At 40.0% G+C, this 26268-nt stretch overlaps 2 protein-coding genes across 2 annotated transcripts; both read right to left on the bottom strand.

The window, feature by feature from the left end:
* Window positions 1-1797: 1797 nt before the first annotated feature.
* LOC104958659 (rab GTPase-activating protein 1-like) lies at window positions 1798-25449 on the bottom strand. Its single transcript, XM_010786420.1, has 8 exons — window positions 25300-25449; window positions 23734-23884; window positions 7037-7150; window positions 4542-4616; window positions 3882-4007; window positions 3576-3719; window positions 2349-2390; window positions 1798-1939 (listed from the first exon to the last, which is right to left on the bottom strand). Exons 1-8 carry the CDS (start codon window positions 25431-25433, stop codon window positions 1802-1804), a joined length of 924 nt encoding a protein of 307 aa, XP_010784722.1. The 5' UTR covers window positions 25434-25449; the 3' UTR covers window positions 1798-1801.
* Window positions 10690-17132, bottom strand: LOC104958657 (probable G-protein coupled receptor 21). The gene has a single exon (XM_010786419.1). It carries the CDS (start codon window positions 16226-16228, stop codon window positions 15002-15004), a length of 1227 nt encoding a protein of 408 aa, XP_010784721.1. The 5' UTR covers window positions 16229-17132; the 3' UTR covers window positions 10690-15001.
* Window positions 25450-26268: the final 819 nt, after the last annotated feature.

Here is a 26268-nt window from a genome sequence, read left to right as displayed (position 1 = left end):
CCGTGGATTGGTCAATTTGGACCAATCAGCCTGGTCATAGCTCTGGGCGTGGCTACTGGGTATCCCTACGTAGCGATACCCAGGAAGAAAACAATGGAAAAAGAGAAATCTCCAACGAGGCGTTCTGGGGCGGGGAGGTCTTTCCTGTGTTAGAGTTTTACTCGCTACAGGGTGCACTTTGAGGGTTTTGACTCTGCAGACCGTTTACATGCATAACAACCTTCATAACACACAAGGGGACGGGTAATAACCGGAAAAGCATGACATAGGACCTTTAAGCAGGTTAAGCTAAGGAGGAAGTGGGCCAAAAAGGTGGCAAATAATGAGAGATGAGAGCATTGAGCAAAATCAGACAAACCATCTTGACGGGTAGTAAACTAGCTGTAAGTATATGAAGATGAAATGCTATATACTTGGCGTGGGAAGTGATGATGCTCGAGAGCATACAGTGTTTAATGACTGAATATAAGTTGCTAATGCTAATGAGTTCTGTGTTTCATATCTGTGTGTTGAGGAAATTAGCATAAAGACATACATCTGGGAATAAACAGATAGCCTGGCTCCTTACTGTATGTGAATGCAAGTGAAGTTATTACTGACGATAACATGGACTGTAACTGACAATGAGTCGATCACAAAAGTGGAAAGGTGGAAATATGAAAGAAAGACAAACAGCATTTGTCTATATCTCTATGGCACAGAACCTAATCTGAGTAGCCTGCTTGTCCCGGTGGCTTTATTTCTTCTCTTTCTAAATGAACTGTCATTCTGTCCGTGCGATGCTCAGGAGTTACTGAAGCGCCCTTCAACAAATCACTGACCTCCCCATCAGGTATTCAGGTGCTGCCCCTCAGCTCAGCATTGACTCAACCACACACAGACATTTGTTTGTGCTACAGGCAAATGTAAAAAAAAAGCCGGGATCCAATTACCTCGTGTAACATTGCTCATAAAGTTATCTGCCTCTACAGTGTGAAGGTGGGCGGTGCAGGAACGTGGGGACAAACAACAGATACCACTAATCCTCCAACACAAGTGCAAAAGTGTAACAAATGTGGGAATGAGGGTGCACGATAAGAGACGGAGAATGTTTAAATCCATGTATTTGCTGCTCATCATGTCAAATGTCATAAATACTGGCTGTTTACTCTCGTAGAAGCAACATCAATATCCATCAAAGAGTCCAGTGTTAATTTCGTCAACGAAAACTGTGACGAAAAATGTTTGTCAACTACCTTTTTTACATGACTAAGACGAGACGATGACGAGCTAAAAATACATTCTTGATAACGAAAACTATAAAGAAATGTATGTTTAGTTTTCGTTGACGAGACGGGACTAAGGTGTTAATGGTGGACTATCGGACATTCAAAATGCAGCATATTTTACCCCAAGTGTCCATCTTGTCTGTCAAAATGCATCTTACGTTTCTAACTTGCAATATCATTATTTCCGCTCTCTTCACTCCAGAAGAGCGATCTCCCTGTGTCTCTCTGTGTGCGGGGGCGGGGCCTAACAGACATGCTGCAGCGGACACAGAGATCTGCCGGGGACGGAGCGTTCAGAGAGTATAGAGACACATTTTGACTAAAATGTAATTTTTCATCGACTAAAACGTTTTGAGTTTTCGTCGACTAAAACTAGACTAAAACTACGAAGGATAGGAATGACTAAAATGTGACTAAAACTAATAACCATTTTCGTCTAAAGACTAAGACTAAATCAAAAACAGCAGCCAAAATGAACACTGACAGACACAGCTACAGTGTGTTAAAAGGAAGCACTCTATTGGCTTTTACTCTTAACTCACCTTCATGCCACAGGCCAGCTCCATCAGCTTCTTCGCGTTTTCCTCAGAGCGATATCTCTTCGGAACTGGGACACGAAAGAATTTGAGTGCACCCTCGAAGTCTGTTTGGATCAGATCGTCTTTAGATGTCTGAGGAAAATAAGGATAGGAACACAGGAGTTAAAGAAAACGCTTACAGAACATGGCTCAGCCTGTTGGATGTTTTTTTACTTCTTTGTAACATGAAGCAAAATTATCCTCACTTAAAGACAAATATATGATAAATAACGGGCCGTTGGTCAACTAGCTTTAGTCTACAAACCAGAATAAGATATAAGTTGATATATCTTACAATGGGGGGATACTACACATGTAACTGCACCTGCTAACATGTGCAGATGTGAAAATTAACTTTTGGCACATGCTCTGCCTTTCTTTTTCTTCTCAGAGCTGTGGTTGACAGAGCTGCTGTGTGTGTGTGTGTGTGTGTGTGTGTGTGTGTGTGTGTGTGTGTGTGTGTGTGTGTGTGTGTGTGTGTGTTCAATTTGTGTAAGCTTACCTTCAGAAGTGCCAAGGCTACATTAAAGATCACACTGATGCCCTGAAAAAAAAAAGACAATTGTCATGGTTTGTTCAGGAATTTAGTTACTTTTGCTTCAACAAAAAATATCATAAAACATGGGTTTAACAGTTGCAGAATATATGTGCAAAATAATGCATAATGTATAGGATTTCTGTGTAATGATATATTTAGAAATGATATTCGCCATCAATGGAAACATAAAACTAATGACGAAAGCAGATTCATTAAAATAAAAAGAGAAAAATCTAAACAACATACAGCACGTAATACCACTTATTGTATTTCTTGCTGTTAATAATATTTATTTTCCAGCTTGGCCTTTTAAAATGTGCACTCTCTTACTCATCCTAAGAGAAGATTCATCAGCGCTGTCCGACTGTATGGGAAGTTGAAAAACTACAAACTTGGATTTGGCTGGCTAACTAAAAGACATCCAGAGAAAGTCCAGTTGCCTTGGCTTGGACCAGCATGCTGAAAGGTCAAACTTCCACTTAGTGTCACTGCACTTGGGTCTGTCCATCATATCTTATATTTTTGGAACACTCTCCGGTTTCCTGCTGTTGCGATGCATCGTTACAGAATCGTTACAGCCTCATTGCACGCTTCATTAATCAGAATATTAATGGAGCGTGGTCTTCTCTAGATCTAGAGCTTTACATTCAGGCCAATAAAACAGCCTTGTCTCATCAGTCAGAGTACTCTCAGAGGCCATCGAGTGGATACACTTTTTACTGAGTTTGGCCTCATTGCAAGCTCTGCAAGAAGAGTGTTCATTGTTCCAAACTTCTGATGTTATTATTATTGTTAGCAGAAGATATCTCGAGTTTCATCACAATACAATATTATACTGATTTGTTGGTGACCAATATGTTATTTGCTGATATCACAAAGTCTGATTCTGATTCAATTCAACTCATAAGGAGGTGAGCTACTGACTCAGAATTACCATGTGAATTGTAAAGGTGATCTTAAAGATGATGATATGTGTTTATGTTTTCAGTTTGCGACTGACGATCATTCATTCAACAACAATTCAGATCTGTCAGATGTTAAACCCCTAATTTAATAATTATTGAATTGACTCCTGAAGGCTTTTATCCCTCAAATGTTCTAGAGTTAATAAATGACATATAACTGCTAGTTCATATTGTATGTAGCATCTGTGAATTGCAGCCTTGAAAGTTGTGTCTTTGTATTACCAACCTCACACAGTAGCAGGTCGATGATATGGAAGACCATGTAAAGAGGGAACTTGGCTGTGAAGAGGGTGAGGAACCACTGAGAGGCGTACATGTGAGCCTCCAGACCCACATTCAGGAAGTGGTTGTACAGGTCTGGTAAATATTCCTGTTTAAGACAGAGAGGAAGCAATGAGGAGGGAGAAGATAAATGAAGGGACAGGGGCAAAGAGAGTTAGACAAAAAAGAAAAAGGAGTGAGGTACATCAACCAATTCCATGATATGCATTCATAAAAAAGCATTTCAAATATCCAAATAACACACACATACCTGCATGAGTCTCTCAAGCTGGAAGAACTTGCAATGCAGATCTTCAAAGTTCTGTTTGAAAAGGTCCCTGAGCCCGTAGTCAAACATGATCTTGACCAGCACACTGAACGCTTGCTCCTCTGGCATCTGAAGAAGAAGATAAACATATTTAGTAATAAGTACCTCATGCCAATGTATATACTTATTTTTTTAAATGAGGCTAATACAGCATTTTCCTTATATTTCAGCTTTCCCATATAACACGAGCTGAAGTTGTTCAATGACTAATTAAAAAGTTGTTTAATAATAACATCTGCCCTGGTACATCAGCTTCAAAAAGACATGTTCTCAGTCTGTCCACTAAGTGGCATTGTTGCCTTTTTCTGAACTGCAGGAGTCTTTTAGGGAAGCCACTCTAGCTTGGCAGATAAACACATATTATACATTATTCATTAATGACATTATTCTTTAAAATGTCAGTTCCCACAGACACACAGTAACAATACATCATGCTTATCAATTCTGACAAGACATGCAGAATAAGCCAGACTGATGCCTCCAGCATTGCAGAATGTCAAAAAGACACAGATGTAAAATGAACAGAACATAGTCCCTCACAGCTATTTAAAGAGGATTGAATGAATATGATTTGAGCTGGACCCGACTGATATGTGAACTCACGTGCAGCAGCAGCACAGCAGCCAGGAAGGACTGTCCCTGGCAGTAGCCGATTTCCTCGTCGTACACAGAGTAAGCCTGAAGGAGAGGACAGAGGTGTAAAGTTAAATCACAGGAGAAGATTGAGGGGAAAGAAAAGAAAACCTGCTGTATAATAGATGTTAGACCAAATGTTGCCGTCAGCTTGCAAATGAAGCATGGAGCTGATTCTTATCTAACATTTATACAGGCGCATTAAACCGTTTTTATGAATTTAACACTGAATCAAATGATGAAATGTAATGAGAATGAAAAGATGAAGAGCCTCAATAAAAACGTTGTGGGTAATTTAAACAAAAATAACAATTATTTTCTTTGGAGATGGCAAGCCAGCCCAGGGCAAGTTCAGTATAGGTGAATACTTGTTTTTGACTGACAGTGAGAGAGATGGCTCAAGCTACATTGAAGCTTTATACAGTTTTAAAATGAACAGAAACAAATAAACAGAGGATGAGAAATAAAAAAATAACAATGGTTTTCCACCCAAGCATCAGATCAGTAACTTGGTTTGAATATGACATGTTTTGCTTCACAGCAGACTTGCACTTGAATATTATTGTAAAAGCTGATTTAGAGTAATATCTAGTTGTTTTGATTCCCTTTTAACAATCTAAAATTGTTGAACACTGGCACTGAATGCTATATCACCCTATGTGCAGTGCCCTAGACCAGTGCTTCTCAAAGTGTGGTCAGCGGACCACTGGTGGTCCGTGAGCGCCCCCTAGTGGTCCGTGAGTATATTGGTAACATTTCACATTTGAAATAAATAAATACATAAGTTTTCCGCACTCTCGCGGGAATATCTCCACAATGGGGCGAGCTTTTCAGGCGATTTGTAATCTGTTCTAGAAAAACAATGTGTTTTTTTTATATTTGTGGAGTTAGGTGGTAGTTAAGTGTGTGTGTCATCCTTGGTATGAAAAAGTTTGAGAAACACTGCCCTAGACATACATAGGTGAAGGATCTGAAGGGATGTACAAAAAAACTGAAAAGATAACCATGACTCTGTTAAAAAGACAAATAGAAATGAAAAGAATAAGAGAGGGAAAGGGAAGAGTTGCAGAGCGATATTAGTCTAGAGGAAATAGAGGACATTTGAGGGGAGGGAGCAAGGAAGAGAGCTTGTAAAAAAAGGCTGTAGTGGCCTACTGAGCTACAAACGCAAAAAAAAGAGAGCGAGTGAAAGTGTGGATCAATCCACACGCAGGGGGAAGGGAGGGCCCGCTGAATTATTCACACACACCTGAGGAGGTACTTGTCTGGGAAAGAGATTGATGCCCTCACATGATTTATACATAATGAATGAAATGAGAAGTGCGAAGAAAGGCCGTTCATTTAGGATTGTGAAACTATAGGTTTAAATGTGTGTGTGCATTTGTTAACGTGAGACAGAAAGCACCGGCACTTTACGATCAATAAGTCTTTTGTGACAAAATGCCAGGTTTCTGTTTATTTGTGTGTGCTCTGCTCAGCTGTGCAGCAAGATTGATGTCAGTAAAGTCTAGTGTGGATGTGTGTGTGTGTGTGTGTGTGTGTGTGTGTGTGTGTGTGTGTGTGTGTGTGTGTGTGTGTGTGTGTGTGTGTGTGTGTGTGTGTGTGTGTGTGTGTGTGTGTGTGTGTGTGTGTGTGTGTGTGTGTGTGTGTGTGTGTGTGTGTGTGTGTGTGTGTGTGTGTGTGTGTGTGTGTGTGTGTGTGTGTGTGTTTTCTTCAAAAATGTGTTTCATTTCTAGACGAGCATTGGCTGTTTTGAACTCGCTGAGCCCAGAGACCCAGTGGCTGTTCAGTAAATCCATTAAGAGTTTTCCTTGAGCTCTGACAACGCTCACTACTGCTTTGCAAACTTTGTCTTCAGAATGTAAAACAAGACATTTAGATGACATGACACGGTTTCCAGGGGAACATTTGATTCTATTTAAGATCAAGATTGCTATAATTGGTTATAGCAATCAACTCTAGTGCTATTAAAAAAGGCCAATTATTAGTAATCATGGCCACAATTTTTATAACACATTTCCCGCCAAAAAAACATTTATCAGAGGTTGTACAGATATGTATGTATGTATAGTTTGTCACTATGATGGATTGGGTTCAAGACATGTTATTTATGCTGTTATTACTGGCTGGTTTTTGTTTTTAATATTTTACAGATGTATTTTGAGTTGCACTTCTGTATTGTGAGTGTTTCACAAAATGACTTACTTTAATCTTAAATAGATGATTGTCTAAGTCAACTTTCAGAAAAGACTGATATTAAAATGTAGCCATTTGAATCTAAATGGAAATGCAGTCAATGTGGATCAGAGTGAAGTTCAGAGGAAGGGAACACAGTCAGATGTAGCTCTTGGTGAGTCTTTTAGCATAGCTTTGATCTACATTTATACTATATTTCTATCCATACTTGCCCTGTGATGACTTAACAAAAATATAGGAAATATCCCACTCGAGTTTATGTGACCCACCTTGCAGATCTTGTAGAGGGAGTCTTGTCCATCTCCTCCAGTGTCTTTGAAGTAGTCGTGAGCTGGGAATGTCCTGTTGATGTCCCTGGTGATGGCACTGTCCTGGGGGGACTCCTAACAATGACACAAGGGAGATTGGGGTGTCACAGATAGGGAGATTCAGCTACAAAAGAATCCACAGCTACTGTGACAAATATTCCATAGAGGCCCAGCAGTGGTCAGTGTTCCTTAGTGTGTGCTGGCAACACATTGTAAGGATTTATCGTCTGAGTCGAGATGAATTACTAGTGGCACAGGGTGTTCTCTCCTACAGTACAGACTGTACTTCACCTCTCCCTGTATCTCTATGTGTCATTTCTGTCCTTTTTTAGTTCTAATGGTTATCAATTTAAAACATGAAATGAACGTTTTATGTTGCCAAAGCCAAGATAAAGTCGAAGAAAGATAAAGGAGCGCTGAGAAGCTGTCTAAAAATAACATTAAAGGGAAACTAATCAATGACATAATATTGCACAAATGCAGCAAGCTGTTATTTATCACCTTTATTCAGCATACACATTTTCTGTGCGTGGGACAAAGATTCGGTTGACTTTTTTCAGAAAAAACTGGATGAGCCCTAATGCACATCACTATTTGCACTCAGTTCTGGGAACATCTCTGAAACCGTTCCCCTTATATCAACATGGTCTTTTGATGGAAAAATAACCAGAGCTATCTGAACCATAACTTATGGGATCAAATGTTTTGTTTTGCTATCCATGTGTACTAAGATCCTGTGCCTTATCAGCTAGCATGGCTACATACATACGTCAGGATATATTGATACAAGTGCAGAGATGTGACCCTGTCTTCATACAGAACATACACAAGCCTGAGGCAATGTACTGTATATCTATGGGATAGCCCTCCACTCTGATGAAACATCACAACAAAGTGGAATAACCACCAAAACAGATCAGTGAATCCTCTACTAGCTGAGATCAATCATCCATAATTCCATCAGTGATGCTCAGTGTATTTGAAGCATCTGAAAACGACTGCAAGACACCGTGGCCATTAAATGACAAATTAAATACACGTATAAAGATGGCAGTATTTGGATGTGAAGTGGCTCATGCAGACAAAAAAGGGGCATACATTTCAATTTAAAAAGGCAAACATCCGTAATGGCATTCTTAGGAGCCTGGTGCAGTGACCCAACTCTTATACCATTGGTGAATATATACAGCTAGAATAAGGGTTTTTATTTAATCAGTGAAAATAATGCATCGCCAAGTTAACTTTAAATGACTAAATGAATGTGGTTTTCCATTGATTCATGTAGGAACATTGCATACTACACTTTGGGATGTAAGAAAGTACCGGGACTTTTAAGCAAAGCATTCAGTGCCTTACTTAAAGGCCTTTAAATAGACAGACATTAACCATTATCCCCTGCAGGGTCCTAAGAAAATATATTTTGTTTACAGCTAATTATGCTTTCTGCGTCTCACTGTTTGTGTACTCATCAAGTCCCTCCCTCTTTTTTCCAAGGTTTGTGTTCCAGGTTCCACAGAGGAAGAGTGAAACAAAAATAATGCAAGTATAAAGAAATGCAGGAAGAAAGGAATAGAAAAACAAAGTGAGCTAATGGGGATCAGAGACCGACAACAGAGGGCTATTTTATAAGTCCACTCCACCACACCCTGCATAGTTTGTGTGTGTGTGTGTGTGTGTGTGTGTGTGTGTGTGTGTGTGTGTGTGTGTGTGTGTGTGTGTGTGTGTGTGTGTGTGTGTGTGTATGTGTGTGTGGTATTTTGCTGTACATTAAGACTTACTAAAACAATTTCTAATTTACTACAGCTGACATTATGAGTTGATTAATCGATTAGTTGATCAACGGGCAATTAACCAAAACCATCAAAAACAATGAGAAATGTTACTTGTACTGCGTCCAGTGTGAAGAGCTGCTCGTTACTCTGGGCCAAAGTCTCTCAGTAATGATAAGGATCCATGTTTAAACAAGCACCACTTAGCCATACTTATCTGAAGTGCTGAGAGCATGTACAAAGACCTCTGGCATAATAGCCAATTAGCTTCCCTTCTGTCTGTCTGTTCATTCAGTTAAAGCGAGGTTTGGTAGAGGGTAGCGTGAGAGGGCACAGAAAACATATCCACTGTATAGGAAGTGTGACAGAAAACTCCAGCTATTACGAGAAAGAGAGAATGGAAGAAGATAAGTATCTCTGAGGAAATGTATATCAGAATCAAAATAAGAAAACCTTTATTAGTCCCATTAGGAAATGTATAAAGAACACAGTTTATGACAGAGATAATAACATACATATGAATTAAGCTTTAAGTTATATTCAAACACCTGAAAATGAAGTATAGGCAGTTTATGTTTGTCATTGTTTTTCAGCTTTAGAAAATGTAGTCTGTGACCGGAGATTACATTTTAGAAAGAGGATGTTTCTATTGTCTGTACTAAAAATCATTTCATACGGGGAAAGCTTGATACAATGGTGGGAAAAATAGCTATTCCTACACTACGAAGTAAAACAAGAAGACAGACTTGTCAAATGGAGAGTCTGACATGAATTATTTAATGTCATCCCATTAAAGGAATATGCCTAAAGTTAAAGTTATATTTTTTAATTAATGTTGATATTACAATACAAGACTTAATGGTTATTGCGGTGAAGAGAGATTTCATGCTGAGCCCCAAGCTATCTGTCTAAAAAAAGTTCCTTCTATTTTCATTATATTCAACCTAAAATATGGTGGCAGATACGCTAGCCCAAAAACAAACTAACCTAATAAACTATTTTGATGCGTCAAAGCACGGTTTACTGTTAATGATACGTAACTGTCAAGAGTAGTACAGCAGCGAAATCAAAGAACACCTATAAACTGATTGCAGGTCAAGGAACAAAAAATGGTCTTCTTACAGAGATACAATAAGAAAGTAGTCTTTACTGTGGGGGAATCCAAAAATGGCAGAGCAAGTGTGGGTGCGTTAGCGTGTGTGTGTTTCTAAAGCTAGGAATAAAGTACCGGAGCAGGGCTTCCGTGGGAAGGCTGAGTAGCTAGCCCTCCATTGTTTATGTCCCTGATTTTCTCTGACTCAACACAATAGCTGACATGTCATTCTGTTATTCTTACTTTGCTCCTAAAGGACCCCGCTGAGATGCCAAGAGAACACGGGGTGATATTTATCAAGCTCGATACAAACCTCCCCAACACACCAGCCTGAGTGATGTACTTTGATTATATCACTTAATTCAACCTTAAATTATAGAAGAAATAGCGAATGTGACTAATGCTTTGTAATTAATAATTAAGAACAGCCTTGCCAGATGGTGTTACCAAAAACAATTTTGAGCTCTTATTTTAGTAAAGAAAGTACAAATTATATTAATTCAGTAATTTCTTCAGTCTGTCCTCGAGAATAATTTGCAACGGACAGAGCTCCAGCTACCCGTAGAGCCGCTCTTTACCTAAACGTCATCTATCATTAAATCTTAATCGTCTGTCTCATGCCCTACTTTTTGAGCCATTTGCGAGCTGGTATGCTGCTCCGTCACAAGGAGAGCATGCAGAATATGTTCCTGATCAGGACAGGGCTCACAGAGAGGAAGACGTAATGTACATTTTAATGACAACAGCACATGCTACACACAATGACACAAATACAATGGCCTGCATTCTCTCATGGCAGTACTTTCCAATGCAGGTCACTAACAGTTCCCACAGCAGCTTCGTCAGCACACAAATTCAGCATAAAAACCGCCTGCACAAATATGGTGCTGCTATGATACAGTTACTGCAGGTTAACATTGAAACAATTTATTCTTATCTGTACCGATACAGAAAAATCTTTTGGAAATAATTGGAAATTCTGGGTAAATGCAGTGCTTTTGTGAAGAACAACACTACTTGATCTTCAGCCAGCTGTGTTTAGCCAAGCATTCCCCCTCACTAAATATAACTGTGCAAAAGCATGTTTGTTAACGTACTTCAGTCGAGGTTACTTATGGCAATTCACCTGAGGGAGGGTAGAGAATCTGATAAAAGAAAATGGCGCCTAATACCTGTGTTCGTAGCAAGAGGAAAAAGTAAGTTTGAATACATTGACATAACATTACATTTATTTTCTCAGTACAGATACACAATATGTACATCTTTAATATAGACATTTTTTCACAGAGACAGCAACATATAACCTTTGCGTTACCCAAACATTCTCCAACTATAAAAAGCATACATTTTACAAAAACCTTACAAATTCAACCCTCCTGATGCATGAAACATGACATGGTTTATCATCTAACAGAGTAATGGCTTAACTTTCTCAATCTGAAATGTACAAAAGCCCCATTGTTGTGGGCATTACCAGTGTGGAGGAAAAACACATGCAGAGGGACATTTCTGCATCTTTTGGATATTTCCAGAACAGGATTTTGTTACAGTGGTCAGTTTGTCTTAATGTGATAAAAATCTGTTACATAGAACAGCTGGGTCATGAGTCAGACTTTAGTGGGGGGTAATCTGTGGCCTATTTAGAGCCTTACAAAAACACAAAGAAAAAAATGTCCAATACTAATTTAAAAATAAGATAAGAAAATACAGTTTTGTGGGAATATGTGTGTTAAAGTGCACTATAAGAGTGAGACTGTGGATGGTCTAAGATACAATAACCAACTAGCATTCAGTTGGTTTAAATCACTGTGTTGGTAATTAAATAAGAACAACATGTTCTTGATACAAATGTGCACCTCAAATCGGATTTCATAGTGCTTGTTCCTCAGACGGATGCACATCTGGGTAGCCTGAGTGGAACTGCAACTAAAGCTGTTTGCAAACCGATACGATGCCAGAAGAGGAAGATTAAGAAGCAGCAGCAATCCTCAAACTTTTAAAGGGCCTAAAATCAAAATAAACAACAGTGCATAATATAAGGACTCTGAAAAAACAATAATGGATAATTATATTTAAACTTTCAAACCTGAAAAAACCCTATCTGCAGATGGTGTTCATGTTATCTACTGAGTATCACTGATAATCGTTAGTACGCACTCACTCATAATTGCTCCCTATCTTGACTATTTTCTCTATTTAATCTCTAATCCTACCCAACATTGCACTGCAACTTGACACAGCCATTACCAGAGTGTTGTTCCCGTGAGAGCCGATTGTTTTCCCACAGGAGAAAGGGAATGTGTGTGTGTGAAGGCTAATGCTGCATGTTCTGGCACAAATGTTTCTCGAGACCCTTTGCCCTACATCTTGCACATTTCTTGGGTATTGTACCATTAACAGCTGTGGGAAATTATACATCTTTAGTGGTGAACCTCATATTCAAAGTAATCTGTTTGTACAATAGTTCAACATCTCAGTAGAAATTGTCCAAGTAAAATAAAGTGTATCTACATAAAGACACAGCTTCAATTATTATAACAATACTCTACTAAACCTACTCCACAACATCCGCATGTTCGACCTCAATTTTACAAAAATTAATTTCTGTAGTTTCACAATCAAGACATTCAATACGCCATTTCTGTACATGTTTTTTTGCACACGCCTTTTCTGAACAAAAGTGATAAGAATAATTACAATACGTAGCAATGCTTCACAGGTGACAGCCATAACATTTACAGTAAAGACAACATGTGGATTTATCGACATTTTACTTACATAAACTCACAAAATACAGTATACTGCAGGAAAGTGAGGGAAGCTTTTTAAGCAGGGGAACTCTGTTAGCACCCTTGCTTAAACACTGTTAACAGTCCACTTCAGCCATTGGTCGCATTTAGCACACATGCACACGCAGTCATACTGTACAGAAAAAGGCACACACAAAAAAATAAATTAAAATGCACACAAAATGAAAAGTGTTTTTTTTTTTTTAAGTTTACAGAAGAAACAATGATTGTAAAGATTTTTTTTAAAAGGGCAGCTGGTGTTACAATGAATATTTAAAAATGACTTTAATTTTACACAGCCAATGGTGGTCATGCTATTTTTTACTGAGCGTGGAAACGAGGCTGGCTAATGTATATTTTCATTTAGTTTCCAAGGACATTTCTAAGAACAGTTGCACGTCTACATATTAAGCCCTCCGAAGAAATAAGGAAAAAACGTTCCCTGGTTATTTCGTTTGTGTATCAAGGCAACAATATATCAATTTATACTGAGAAAGTGCACGCAAGGCGTCACTGAGCCAACACAGTGCAGTGGACCTAAATTTGTGTACAAAGAAAAACGTTTATTCTACTAAATTCAGATATCATCCTAGAGTATCTGTCAAAATGTCTTTGGTAGATTACATAACATGGATTAAATTGGATTATCTGCACCTAAATAAACTGTGACATGAGTCTCCATGGTTCAAAGTAGAGATCATTTTTCACAATTGTATGACACAGTATGTACAGATAAGAATGAGAACCACGCACAACATTTCACATGGGGACAAGGGATAAACACACATGGACACACATAGACACTTGTGTACACACGCACACACACACACACACACACACACACTACTGAACACCAGGGAGATGAGGGTCGGTTCATCTTCATGGTGCTGTACAGAGGTCAGAGTTTAACCACTGCTTGGCCCTCTGGCAGAGTGAATGGACCGTTTGTCTGTTCTGTTTACATTTGAATCGCCTGTGTTCGTGTGCGGGAAAATTATTCACCCAGACACAATGCAGCACAACACATCTGGAGCACTGCCAGCCATTTGGTTAGATGCAACTTCAAATAGAACAAAACTGAGCAGCCAGATTAGTTCTTCATCGTGCTTTCAGCGCTAAGGTTTGATAGATGCAGAAACTATTATAATGGCTAACTGGGGATGCTAAGTTAGATCTAGTTGTATTTATGCAAAACCTTTGGGGGATTACAACAACTAGATTTTCTTTTAAAAAGCCACTAAAACAGAATGTAATGAATCTCACATGGATTACATTTTGGTTATTGTTGTTGTGGAATCTTTTTGATTCAATTAATGAGGAAAGACAAATTAAAACTGACAACGACTTGACGTATTAATTAAAGGATGAATTCACTGGAAATATAACTTTTTGACAACTGAACAGCAGTATAAACTGGGTAGCAGGGTAAAGACAGACTATCAGAACACTCTGAAATATTATCTTATTCAAGTTGAAGGATAGATGTCATGAAGTTGCCATAATCAGTTTAGAAAATGACACATGCACAGGGTCTAGACCTCCGTACTTTCTATTCATTTTTTTTCGACTGACTAGGCTCAGCCCTTCAGTCAACAAGACACAAAACAAAACCACGTTACACAGACACACTGTTGGACTACTTTTTGTGTATAGATACTGAGGGTTAGAGAGCATGTACAAAAATATTTCAGGGGCTTGCTATTGGCAGTTCACCTCAGGACATCACTTAAAAAAACACAGCAGTCAACTGTTTCTATGTTTGCATTCATCTCTTTTTTTTGCATTTAACATACTGTGCTACTTATTGGGTTACACATAGAGCTTTTCAGCAAACCTTTCTTGCAAAGTTTTTGGCAAAAATAAGTTAAGGATTCACTTCCCGTAAAAGAAAATGTTCAACCTCAAAATAGTTTGTTCTCCATTGGTTTTAGACAGATTTGTCTCTTCCTTTCCAACCCCTTCCATCCATAACCTCTGTCCATACACAGTACAGCATACTGGGTTTTCTTGGCCATTTTAAAAACACCTTGCAAGGCTATTAAGGCCTTTTCTACTTCAGTGCTCTGCTCTCGACTCCCTTTCTTTGTGTTTGCCAGCTGTGGCGTGCACAGAAAGGATGCCTGCGTAACCTCCAAATGCCACAGAAACATCAGTGGCAGATCAACGCCTCCTTTCATCGTTTCACTCCACTTTAAGCTTAAAGAAGAGACATTTTACAGCAATCACATCGTTCAAAAGTTCAAATGCCAACACTCAGGCTTCCTCTCGGTGTGCCCTACACATGACATGTTGTGCCGATACTTATTTCCCCATGACCGTATCCATACCCGGGAACTCCACATCCCTTTTCTACAGAACCCACAAAAGCTTTTTTGGTGTTCCCAGTCCCAAAGCCACGACCACTGCCGTGTAAACAGAAGGAGCAGAGGCGTTTGAGGCCCTTCCGGAAAGCAGAGTTGGAGAGGCTGTAGATGAGACAGTTACAGAAGCTGTTGCTGATGGCAAGCCATGTGGTTAGGAATGAGGCTGCAGGGTGGTGGTAGATCCCAGCACTCTCCAACAGAAAGTAGAGGATGTAGGGCAACCAGAGGATGTAAAACACGCTGGTAATGCGGAACAGTACCATAGCGTATCGCTTGTCCGGGTATGTTGATGTGGGCTGCTGATACTGGGGCTGGGATTTGTCTGGTTCAGACAATTGTGGCAAGTGCCCTACTTCGTTGTTGTCTTTGACCGCAGATCCAACAGTCAGTCCTGGACCCTGCAGCTGTTGGGGTCGGTAACGTGCGTGGCGCTCGCTGATCTCTCGGGTGTGCTGTCGGCAGATCTTGAAGATGTTGGCGTAGGTGAAGCAAACGGTGAGGGCAGCCGGGGCGTAGAGCAGTGCAACGATAAAGGTGGTGAAAGCCGGGCTAGTCTTCCACTCAACTGCGCACCACTCCACCACGTCACCATGGTATCCGGGCTTCCCCCACCCGAGAAAAGACGGGAGAAACACCAGAGCAGAGTACAACCATATCAGCACGATGCAGCATCGCACTCGACACGGTGTCACGAGAGACGCGTAAGTCAGAGGTCGTGTGATGGCGACGTAGCGGTCTACACTCACACACGCTAACGACACCATTGAAACCGATTTCAAAACAGACACCATGTAGCCAAACACCTGGCAGGTGAGTTCGGGGTCGAGGCCTTGGAGGTGATGGAGCAGGGACAGGGAGGGGTACAGGCAGCTGACCCCCACCAGCAGGTCAGCGTATGCCATGGTCTGGATGAAAGCACTAGTGGTGTGCTGGCTAAGCAAGGGTGCACAGTGAAACACAAAAATCACCACAAGGTTACCACATATAATAAGAACAGTGAGCAAACATATGATAGAGACTTCAAGGAGGCAGACGGTGAAAATGTGGGAATAGCCTATCTCCAGCAGGCAGAAGGGAGCAGATAAGTTTGACGGGTCAGTAGAGCTTTGGTTCAGTGGATCATGGGAGTAATTCATCATCTTGGGCAGGAATACGTTGCTGAGGGGCCCTTTAAGGGTGGGATGAACCAAAGAACCCTCTATAACTAAGGTAGCCAGCTGATGCTGAGGGCAGCAGAGTGATTTCAGTCCATACAAAAAGCTCCATGCTGCGATTCCATAAAGACACTGATGCCATCTGCCATTTCTAATGCAGGAGGGATGAAAAAGGACGGGAAAAGGTGAAGCAGCCCCTGGGCTTGTCCTTGGTGGTTTTATACAAAGATACAGAAATCACCAGCGAAAAACAGATGAACGCACAAAAACAAACATGTGTATTCCTTCTTTTCTTGGTAGAGCAGACTTCCCAGCTGAAGGCATAAAAAGGAAAATGTCTAGGACGAAATGTGACTTTGTTTAAAGGAATTCCAGTCTGCGCTCGAAATGCCTCCGCTCCCTATAAAGTCAAGGATGTCCTCAACATCTGCTGCAGCTGCAGAAGCACAGATTGAAGCTCTCTCTTATCTGTCTTTAGTCCACAGAATCACAGCTTCCAGTGAGAACACATTGTTGCGTAATGTTCAGCGTAAAGGAATTGAGGATAAAAGATATTTAGCATGATATGTCCTTTTTATGCTGTCCTCCTGCTCCTTCTTCCTGTTTCCTCTTGCCTCTCCTTTACCTTCTTTTCAGCACTCTTCCATGTCCGCTTGTTCTTGTCTCAGTTTCTGTCTGGTCCTCTTGCAGTAAGATCACAGCAGAATGCCGTGAGCTGAGAGGATGAAGGCTGTGTGCGGGGTGACTGATGTTTAAAATACGCACACACACACATACAAACACACCTCAGCTGTTTTTTCTATCCGGAGGACCAGGAACTATGTCTGGACTGGAAATGAGGAAGGCAGGCATACCGATGCTTGAAACCCCCCCGTGTTCATCTATCCTCCTTTGCTGCCTCTCTCACTCTTTCTCATTCCCTCTGCCTCTCTCTACAGAAACAGTGGCACTGAGGCCCCTCCCTTTCCCTGTGGCTCTAACCAATGATCAACTGCAAGGGCACGAGGCTTGCCTCCTTCCCCCACCCTCTCACCCATCCCTGTTTTTCTTTTTAATGCCAGTGTCTCTCATAATCAGGATTCAAACATGCGGTGTCACACTGTTCAAATAAGCAACATTCAGTGTAAACCTAGCTGTCCACAGACTCATTCCCAGAGGACAGGACATTTTGAGCTGTAAGAATGGACATTGTCTTTCTATAGTGCAAAAAAAGCATTGTATTTGTTTTCCAGGGAAACAATAACTAGATGTCTGGGTTCAGCTTACAGGAAATATTTCTATTATTAATCTAATTGTAAACCAAGGATATACAGTACAGGACAGTGTGTCCCACTGTCGCTTTGCATTTTGGCAGCAGCATGTTGACCATGACACACACAGTATGTGCTTAATGTTGCGCAAAGGTTAAATAAACGTCATATTTAACAGCTAATCTTTCAACTTCTTGTGAGAGAATCCATCAAGATGTTTGCTCTGGTTTTCGAATTAATCCATTCTTATTTTTGTAATCTACTGATAATAACAATACATAATAAAGAGACTTGAGAGACAGATGAAAAAATGTGAAAGCACAGAGCAAATAATTCAATTTGTGCCCACAGACCGTGTTTAATTAGCAGATGATTCAATAACGCAGATAGTAATTATTCAATTAGTTACTGGGTTTGCCTTCTAGGTTCAAACTGCAAACCAAGGAGCAGTTTAAAGGAGCAGTTTGAAGGAGCAGTTTAAAGGCGTAGTTCGATGGAGAAAGTTTAGCAACCTTTAGATAAGTCACACAAATATAGTGATGTTAATATTAACACTTTCTAAGGCCACTTTAAGTATAACTTACGGAATGCATTGCTTTAAATATGAACATATTTTTAAAACTAGAGAAGAAAAACTAAGATTAAATACAAAGATAAGATAAAATAAAAAATAAACCATATAAGATTGCTCGGGTAAAAAACGCCACTGCGTAATAAATATGATATTGCCAAGGTGCACTCGTCTAGTTCCAGTTAAGCGTAAACATTATTACTGTAAAATTGTACATATTGCTTTCCCTGCATTACGTAAATATGATTAAGCATATTCTTACAAACGTGTCTACTTTTATTACTTATATAATGTATAACTGTACACATGCTCTAGTTTCCTCTAGGGCTTTTTCAGATGTGTTTTTCTGTTTAACTTTGCAACTCCATGTTAATACAACTGCACGCAAACTTAAAATATACAAATCAAACTGACAACTACTTGATTTCTCACAAAAGTATTCTTATGGTTGGACCAGAGCCAATGTGCTATCAGTAATAAAAGAACAGGCAAGATCCAAATATTCTCAGATTGCATTTATACAAGAATGTTTGCAAGAGTGTGTGCGTGTGTGTGTGTGTGTGTGTGTGTGTGTGTGTGTGTGTGTGTGTGTGTGTGTGTGTGTGTGTGTGTGTGTGTGTGTGTGTGTGTGTGTGTGTCCTTCTGTCTATTTGGCCTGAGAGCCTTTAACAGATATGCACCTGCTCCTGATTTTGCACGCATCAGCAGATGCTGTGCCTCCACTTATCGAGAGAGTTGTTTCCACTAAGCCAGTCATACCACCGTAGCATGACCTCATCAGACATCTTTTAATCTCTCTTCCAGAAACATCAACAACTAGCTTTTCATTGCAGGTCTGTAAAGGGCTCTGTTGAACAATTCTTATTCAATTCCCTTAAAAAGGTTACGCTAGGAAGTTGCCCTCAGCCCTTCTGTAAAGAGCTTACTGAATATGTGCTGGAATAAGCACCAACTGGGTTATTTTTAGATCATATGATGTGCTGATTAAATAGAATTACTCAGAATCCTGTGTTAAAATAAGAAACTTAAGTGTATGGTAATCTCTTCCAGATTTAGTGCTGCTACATCCTCATCCTAATGGCTTCCTGAAGACAGCAGTGCGTCTCGAGCAGGGCAATTTGGTGCAGCGTGATGGACACACACACACACACACACACACACACACACACACACACACACACACACACACACACACACACACACACACACACACACACACACACACACACACACACACACACACACACACACACACACACACACACACACACACACACACCAGCCTGCACCTTCCTCCCTGCATCCAAACACAATCCCATGCTTTCACGCACCTCCTCAGCCCATCACACGTGGAGTTAAAAATAGATGACAGTACCACGGAAAGCTTGGAGGAAGAGGAGGATAGGAGAAAGGGACGAGGAAGGGCCTGAAAGCTAACATAAAGCCAATCAAAGGTGAAAAGAGGAAAAGGAGGAGAGAGAAAAATACAAGAATAAATCAGCGAAAATAAAAGGAAGCTGTGAGAAGGAGGAGGAATGGAGATGCTCTGTCACCTGCATGCCAGGCTGAGCACATCTGAGTCCTGTTTACAGTAGCCGACACAAACTTGGCAACAACAGAAATGAAAAACATTTGCTGTTCTGTAAACAAAGGTAAACACCATTAAAAGAATAACTGCCTGACTGCTACCTGATTAACTTAGCATCCAACATCACGTTCCTTATAATCCTGATTTTGTTGTTTATATCAATATAATAAAAGGAAGTCAGTGTGATATAACATAAACAAATATGGAATGAAGTTGGTGACGTATCTTATCTGAGAATTGCCTGATAGGAATAGAAATGTAAAGAATGTCAAAGAAATGGAGTGCTAATTAACTATCATTGATATCTGAGGATTAGTGTTTATCTCTGTGGTCTATACTGTGAGCCTGGGGCTAGGAAATGAATGCCAACATCATGTAAGGGTGGGGATGACAGTTGTTGCATAATCGCAGACGAAAAACATTCCTCTAATAAGATGCCAGCATGTTGACATTCAAAATGATTCTTCCTTCTGGCATTCACTGTAATTTCTAATTTGGGAAACCGGCTTCAACCTAGGATACAAAATCATCTAAAAGAATTTCCATTTTAGCCGAAAACCAATGCACACATAAACCTATGGGACAGAGAGACAGACAGGCACACAAAGAACAAGCTGACACATCAAAATGAAAAGACAAGACAGGAGAGGGGCTAGAAAGAGGCAAGCAGACAAAACACAACATGAACAAGCAGATGATACACACAAGTGGACAGGAGCACAAACAGGTCTAGGTAGAAGTCAGAGTGAGGCGAACACAAATACTAACGGTAATAAAGACAGACAGATAGACAGGGGGGCAGGCATACAGGTCATGTTGTGGGTCAGACAGAGACAGGCAGACAGATAGATAGATAGATATGAGCATTTGTTTTGCTCTCTACATGACGCTGGCGAAGCAGTTCAGGGGCTGAGGCCTGTGTTTATCTCATCACGTTTGTGTCTACACTTATTTGTATGTGTGTATGCTCTAATACACACATCTTTAGAGACATTACAGTCTGCCCAGCTGCAGGTAAGATACCTTTGAATGTGATGCAGTAAGTAACCTTATAACACAACACCATCATCAAGCATATAGAAGCTCTTCTCTTTTTCAATCACGATATCTATTAATAAAATAAAGTGCACAACTCTTAAATAAATCTATAGTTGATAATCGATTACAATTTAAAGTAATTATAAATGCAAAAATAACAGGAAATAGAGAATTCCTGATTGTATCTGTTTTATATCATTTGACACTGTATTATTAGACTAAGAAGAAACAGTGATGGACATTTTTCCCTTTTTTTTGAAATTCTATGGATCAAAAGGTTGTTGTGCAGGATTACATATTTAAGAACAATGGTTACCAACAAAAAAAAGTTGGTAACCATCTCAACATACACAGAAATATACATTACAAACCCACATTTCTTCAGCCCTTTTACACCGTCCTACTATTGCCACTTAACTACAATTTAGTCAAATACTGTAACACTCACACAGTGTCTATTCCTCTGAGCATTATTCAACACTTTACTGGTAAATAAGATTATGCTGATATAAAATGCTGACTGTTGCTATAACATGGTGGGCATCGGCCAACCAGAAAATGTTTTGCCTGCCGTTGTGTCACGTTGCTTTTAAAACGAACATTATTCGTTTAACAGACTTAGTACGCCTGTATACTCAGTTTATCTGATGGGGCTGATGCCAAATCTGGACTGGTACTTCCCGTATGCACCAGCAGGGACCCTCATACCAAATAATTAGGGGTCCACCGGGAAAGGATCGGTTAAATGTCCATCAATGCCCTGCATTCAGATGTGTGGGTGAACACCAAGTCCAGACAGGGATAGGGCACAAAAGAGGGCTAGGACATGATGTGCATGCAGTGCAATACCACACAAAGACACACACACACACACACACACACACACACACACACACACACACACACACACACACACACACACACAGTGGAGGCTGAATACAGAAAGCACGCAAAACTAATTAGGAGCTGGCACATGAGTATGGTATGTGTGCACATCTTTAAAACAGCGCTGAGAAGAGCACATGAGAAGATAAGCCTTCCTACCAGGAACAATACCAACGTTAATGAATTTAATTATTTCCTAATTAACACTCATAATGTTGAGAGTACAATTATGTAATGTGTTTCAATACTCTATTCAACATGTTTAATGGTTTGTATAAAGTCTTTTTGTGTCTTAGTTCTATTTGATCAATACACATTTCACGCTGTGCATTCCTCATTGTGCTGAATTAGATGAATCCTCTTGCTGTCCTTTAACTGTTCTTGGCTACCTTTGCCACTGTCTTGCTCAGCGGAGACTAAATAGACACGCAAATCTGTCTGTCAGAGGCAGATAAAGCTGCACGGGTTACACTTCTCTCTGTGTGTTGGTTGGCTGAAACCTGGAGTGCTTTACTGCTTCTGCAATGAATTCCTATCCAACTTTCTGTCCAATGGTTGCTATCAATACAGTGGCATTGTGATCCATTGTTATTGTTTCCATGAATTGTTGAGTGAAAGTTGAGATTCCCTACATACTCTCCATGTTCATAACGTGGCTCCTACGCTATTTTGATTTCAACTTCAATTTGAGTTGATTTTATTGTCTTTTTTTAAACTTTTGATATCAAAATGTTTCCAAGATCACATGCCAGAGAGATGTAAAGCAAAAAAAAAAAAGAGGAGGCGAAAGCAGAGAAAGGAAAAGAGCAAGAGAGTAAAGGAAATGGGAGGGAAAAATGGTCACAGAGGGTGAAGAAAAAGAGTGGGGGAGAAGAGCAGAGGGGAGGAGAAGGGAGGAAAGGGCAAGACCAACATCTTGTCACCACCTGGGACCCAGCTAGCTGCCCGGGGATGTTGCCTTTACATAACAACAGTGGACAAAGCTGCAGCGAGAAGAAAAAAATGACATAGACCAACACACTGTTCCCAGCACGCAGGGCGGGGGGGAAACCATCAAAACACATGGCCGCACAGAGAGACCTACACAGGCACTCAGTAATGAAACTGAAACAGCAACAAACTGAAACACTAGTTGTTATTTCTGACCAAACACACAGACACAGGTCTGCAGAAAAGAACAATAGGCAGAGGTTCTCCACTTTAGAATAGAATTCACTGTAGTTTACCATATGTTACCATATATTCATTGTCCTAAGTGTTTTACTTTTTTAGCCTTTAAGGTTCTTTGTATATTTTAAGATTAATTTGGTGTAAGTAATTGTCTTTATTGTTCTTTTTTAATGCTAAATATGTTCTTCAATTTTAATTTCTTAGATTGTTTATGTTCGCACAACCAGAGCCCAAAGCAAATTCCTTGTATGTGTAAACGTACCTGGCAATAAACTTGATTCTAAGGTAATAAGAAGGCCAAGCAGCTGTGACAAAGCTGAAAATAACCCCATATGAAGTGAATCATAAATAATAATCAAAACAATTATGATGACATTGTGTTTAGCAAAAAAAAGCACGTTTTTGAAATCTTTTTAAATCAAACCTCATGAAATATGACTCAAGGTTTCTCTTAGAGTGTGTGTCTCTTCCACAAAAGTATTGAGTATTTGTAACAAGTTGAGGATTACGAGTTTTAAAAGTAACATTTATACACAAGAAATGTGTCCTTGCATAAACCTTTGACTTGCATAACGCCCAAGGTCATCAGCTGGCATGACCTGACAGTGGCTAGCATCACAAGTGTATAGCACATGAGAGATAAACTCATGAAACCGGGCCATCAGGGGGCCCTGAGGTGCACTTTTAAAAAGCACAGAGGACAAAAACAGAAACACATGTGCTCCTCCCAGCACAAAACAACACAAACAAGAAATTAAGACAAGTCCAACCTATAAAAGCTTTACAAATCTATCTCAGTGATGGCTTCTGCGTTGACCAATTTGAAATGATCAAAAAGTGCGCACCTCGCTCTGATGCATCCTTAAATGATGGGAGCTGGTGTATGAGTCATCATCTCGAAGGACAGTTTACACCAACATTAGGGGATCATGGGACTTTAGTATGTCGCGACCATCTTAACAAAGACAATACTTTTGCGTGGTCTTACCTTTGTGATGAGAGTGCGGTACTCTTCAACCTGGTGGTCATTATTATGGCAGCCTGCCAGGAGCTGCCACACCTCCCCACGGAGCGCCTCAGGGATGCCGCTCCGCACCAAAGCTGGCAGCTGCCTGGGACGCACTGATAAGTTCAAATGCCTAAAAGAGAAAAGAGGAGAGGAGAGAGGAACCATTGTTTTTCAAATGATACACATTGTATGTCACAGGCTGCAATGTTTGTGGGCACACCTGCTTATCAAATCTACCAAAAACAAAGTGGTCAATGACCCTTCATTTCGACAAAATGGACAATAATCATCTCCACGGGTGTCCTGCTGGATTGTATCACCTAAAACGACATGTATAAGGATTTACAGGCATAGAGGTCTTTCAAAAGTTATTCCCTACTTCCCACCAGGGGATGTTATCAATCAAACACTCAAACGGCACTGTTTTAAAATGTGCTATTTTTGACTGAAACAATGTGATGTGTCAAAAATCCTTTCTCAACTTTATTACCCCACATTTTTTTCTCTGACACTTCTACATTAGTTTTGCACTATTTTTAGCAAGAAGGGAAAACAATAGACAATAGAAGACAATAAGCAATTAGAGAATTACAGCAACAAAACACAGAGGCACAATTTGATGCCTTCCTTCCTCATCTTCACATTGAAATGCCGAATCTGTTGGCAAAACACTCCATCTCAGAGATTGATTCATACCGTGTGCAAATTAAAATGTACTCAAGTATCTGCCATGAAGAGGAGGCACAGTATCTAACTTACATCTCTCTCCTGACTTGAGTGGACAGAAATCCCCTGAATCCCTGATTATTCTTTCACTTTCCCCGCCTTTCTTGTTTTATCTCTCTATTTTCTGAGTTTGCTTGGTTTATTTGTTTCCGAGCGCCAGGTTATGCAATACGTGGCATTTTGTCTTGGGACTAGGAAAGGGAACAAAAGTATACTGTGTACGTGGGTGTGCTTGCATGTGTGTGTGAGTGCATGTGACGTAAGTAATGCCAGGCCTGGTCCTTAGGGGCATAAGATTGTAAAGGGCTTTCTGTGATTTGCCTCTCTGTGCTCCCTGAGCGCTGCATCCCACAATGCCACAGCACACACTCTGGCTCACACAAACTAAGTCACCAATCACTTGCATAAAGCCTGGTATTATGAAAGGATAGTCTTATGATTCCTATTTCTATGTACTGTAGGTATTATGTTTTTTCAGAGAACTGAGACAAATAGTCCCATTTCAACTTTGGGCTTCATCAAACAACATTGTAAACACCTTCATAATTTGTATGAAAAATATGTTATTATTAATAAGTATAATTACATTGAAGATACCATTGTTTCTGGCAGTTTTACTTCAGTTCAACCCAAGTATTTGACTATAAAATAAATGCAGAAATGGAAGAGGGTAGTCATCTTAATACGCTGCTAATCAAGGACTCCTTCGAGCTGCTCCCTCTATCACATAAGGGAAACCAAGCATACAAAAATAAATGTGTGTCTGTGTGCAATCAATAGAAGAGGAAGAACAACAATTTCAAGTGAACAAAGTCTTACCACTTTGTTAACAAGTCCCCCCAGGTCTCCAGTATTTTCTCTGCACACTCCTTGGAGACGTCACCTGAGCCGCTGAGTAACGGCTCATCATTATCTGGAAAACACAGGAAGTACAGACAGGAAGAGACATCCATTATTCTCCTTTTAAATTCTTACATGTTTATATTTGTCCTTTTACTTTTCCAAATGTGATACAATTAACCAGAGTGGATGCATGTGACATTGAATAATTAAGGTAATAAGGACTTCATTCAGAGAGATTTGTTTAATCAGTCACACACAAGATGATTGGTAAATGTACGAAATCCACTTATTTGAAAATGTGTAATTCAATTTGTATATCACAGGCTGGGTTTCTGATTGGAAGTTGTGTAATCATGTATCTTTTGTTTGATCTGAGCTTCAGCTATAATAACATTCATCTTGAAAAACAGCTCCCTTTATTAACCATGTTTTATCTGCTTAACCACATGCATACCTAAGTGTGGGATTGTATATCCTATGGACATTTTAGGGGCTCTTATTTCAAATGTTCCTAGTCTGCTGAAGAGGGTATTTATTAGGGGACTATTTATACTGTATATACGCTGGTATTCATTTCAATAATAACAACAACAGGCGTGGAGCATTCAATGGACATGCCGTCCACATAGAGAGCTCAAACTGTACCAAGCAGCCAACCGATAAGAACGGATACCAAAAAGACCTCAATTATGTTCTCTGTCTCCCACAATCACCCACACACACACACACACACACACACACACACACACACACACACACACACACACACACACACACACACACACACACACACACACACACACACACACACACACAGATCAAGACTTCCACTGATTTGAGCATGACCTTATCTGCTGCCATGCTGTCTTTGTGCGCACATCAACAAGCATGTGTGCAAAATGCAGCTGAGTGTTGGGCCTTTGACAGTAGGAAACCGATTACATG

This window comes from Notothenia coriiceps, unplaced genomic scaffold, assembly GCF_000735185.1.
Source record: "Notothenia coriiceps isolate Sejong01 unplaced genomic scaffold, NC01 NC01_scaffold00029160, whole genome shotgun sequence".
Classification (NCBI taxonomy): domain Eukaryota; kingdom Metazoa; phylum Chordata; class Actinopteri; order Perciformes; family Nototheniidae; genus Notothenia; species Notothenia coriiceps.
The sequence above is the reverse complement of the archived record's forward strand: the minus strand, read 5'-3'. Positions and strand labels throughout refer to the sequence as shown.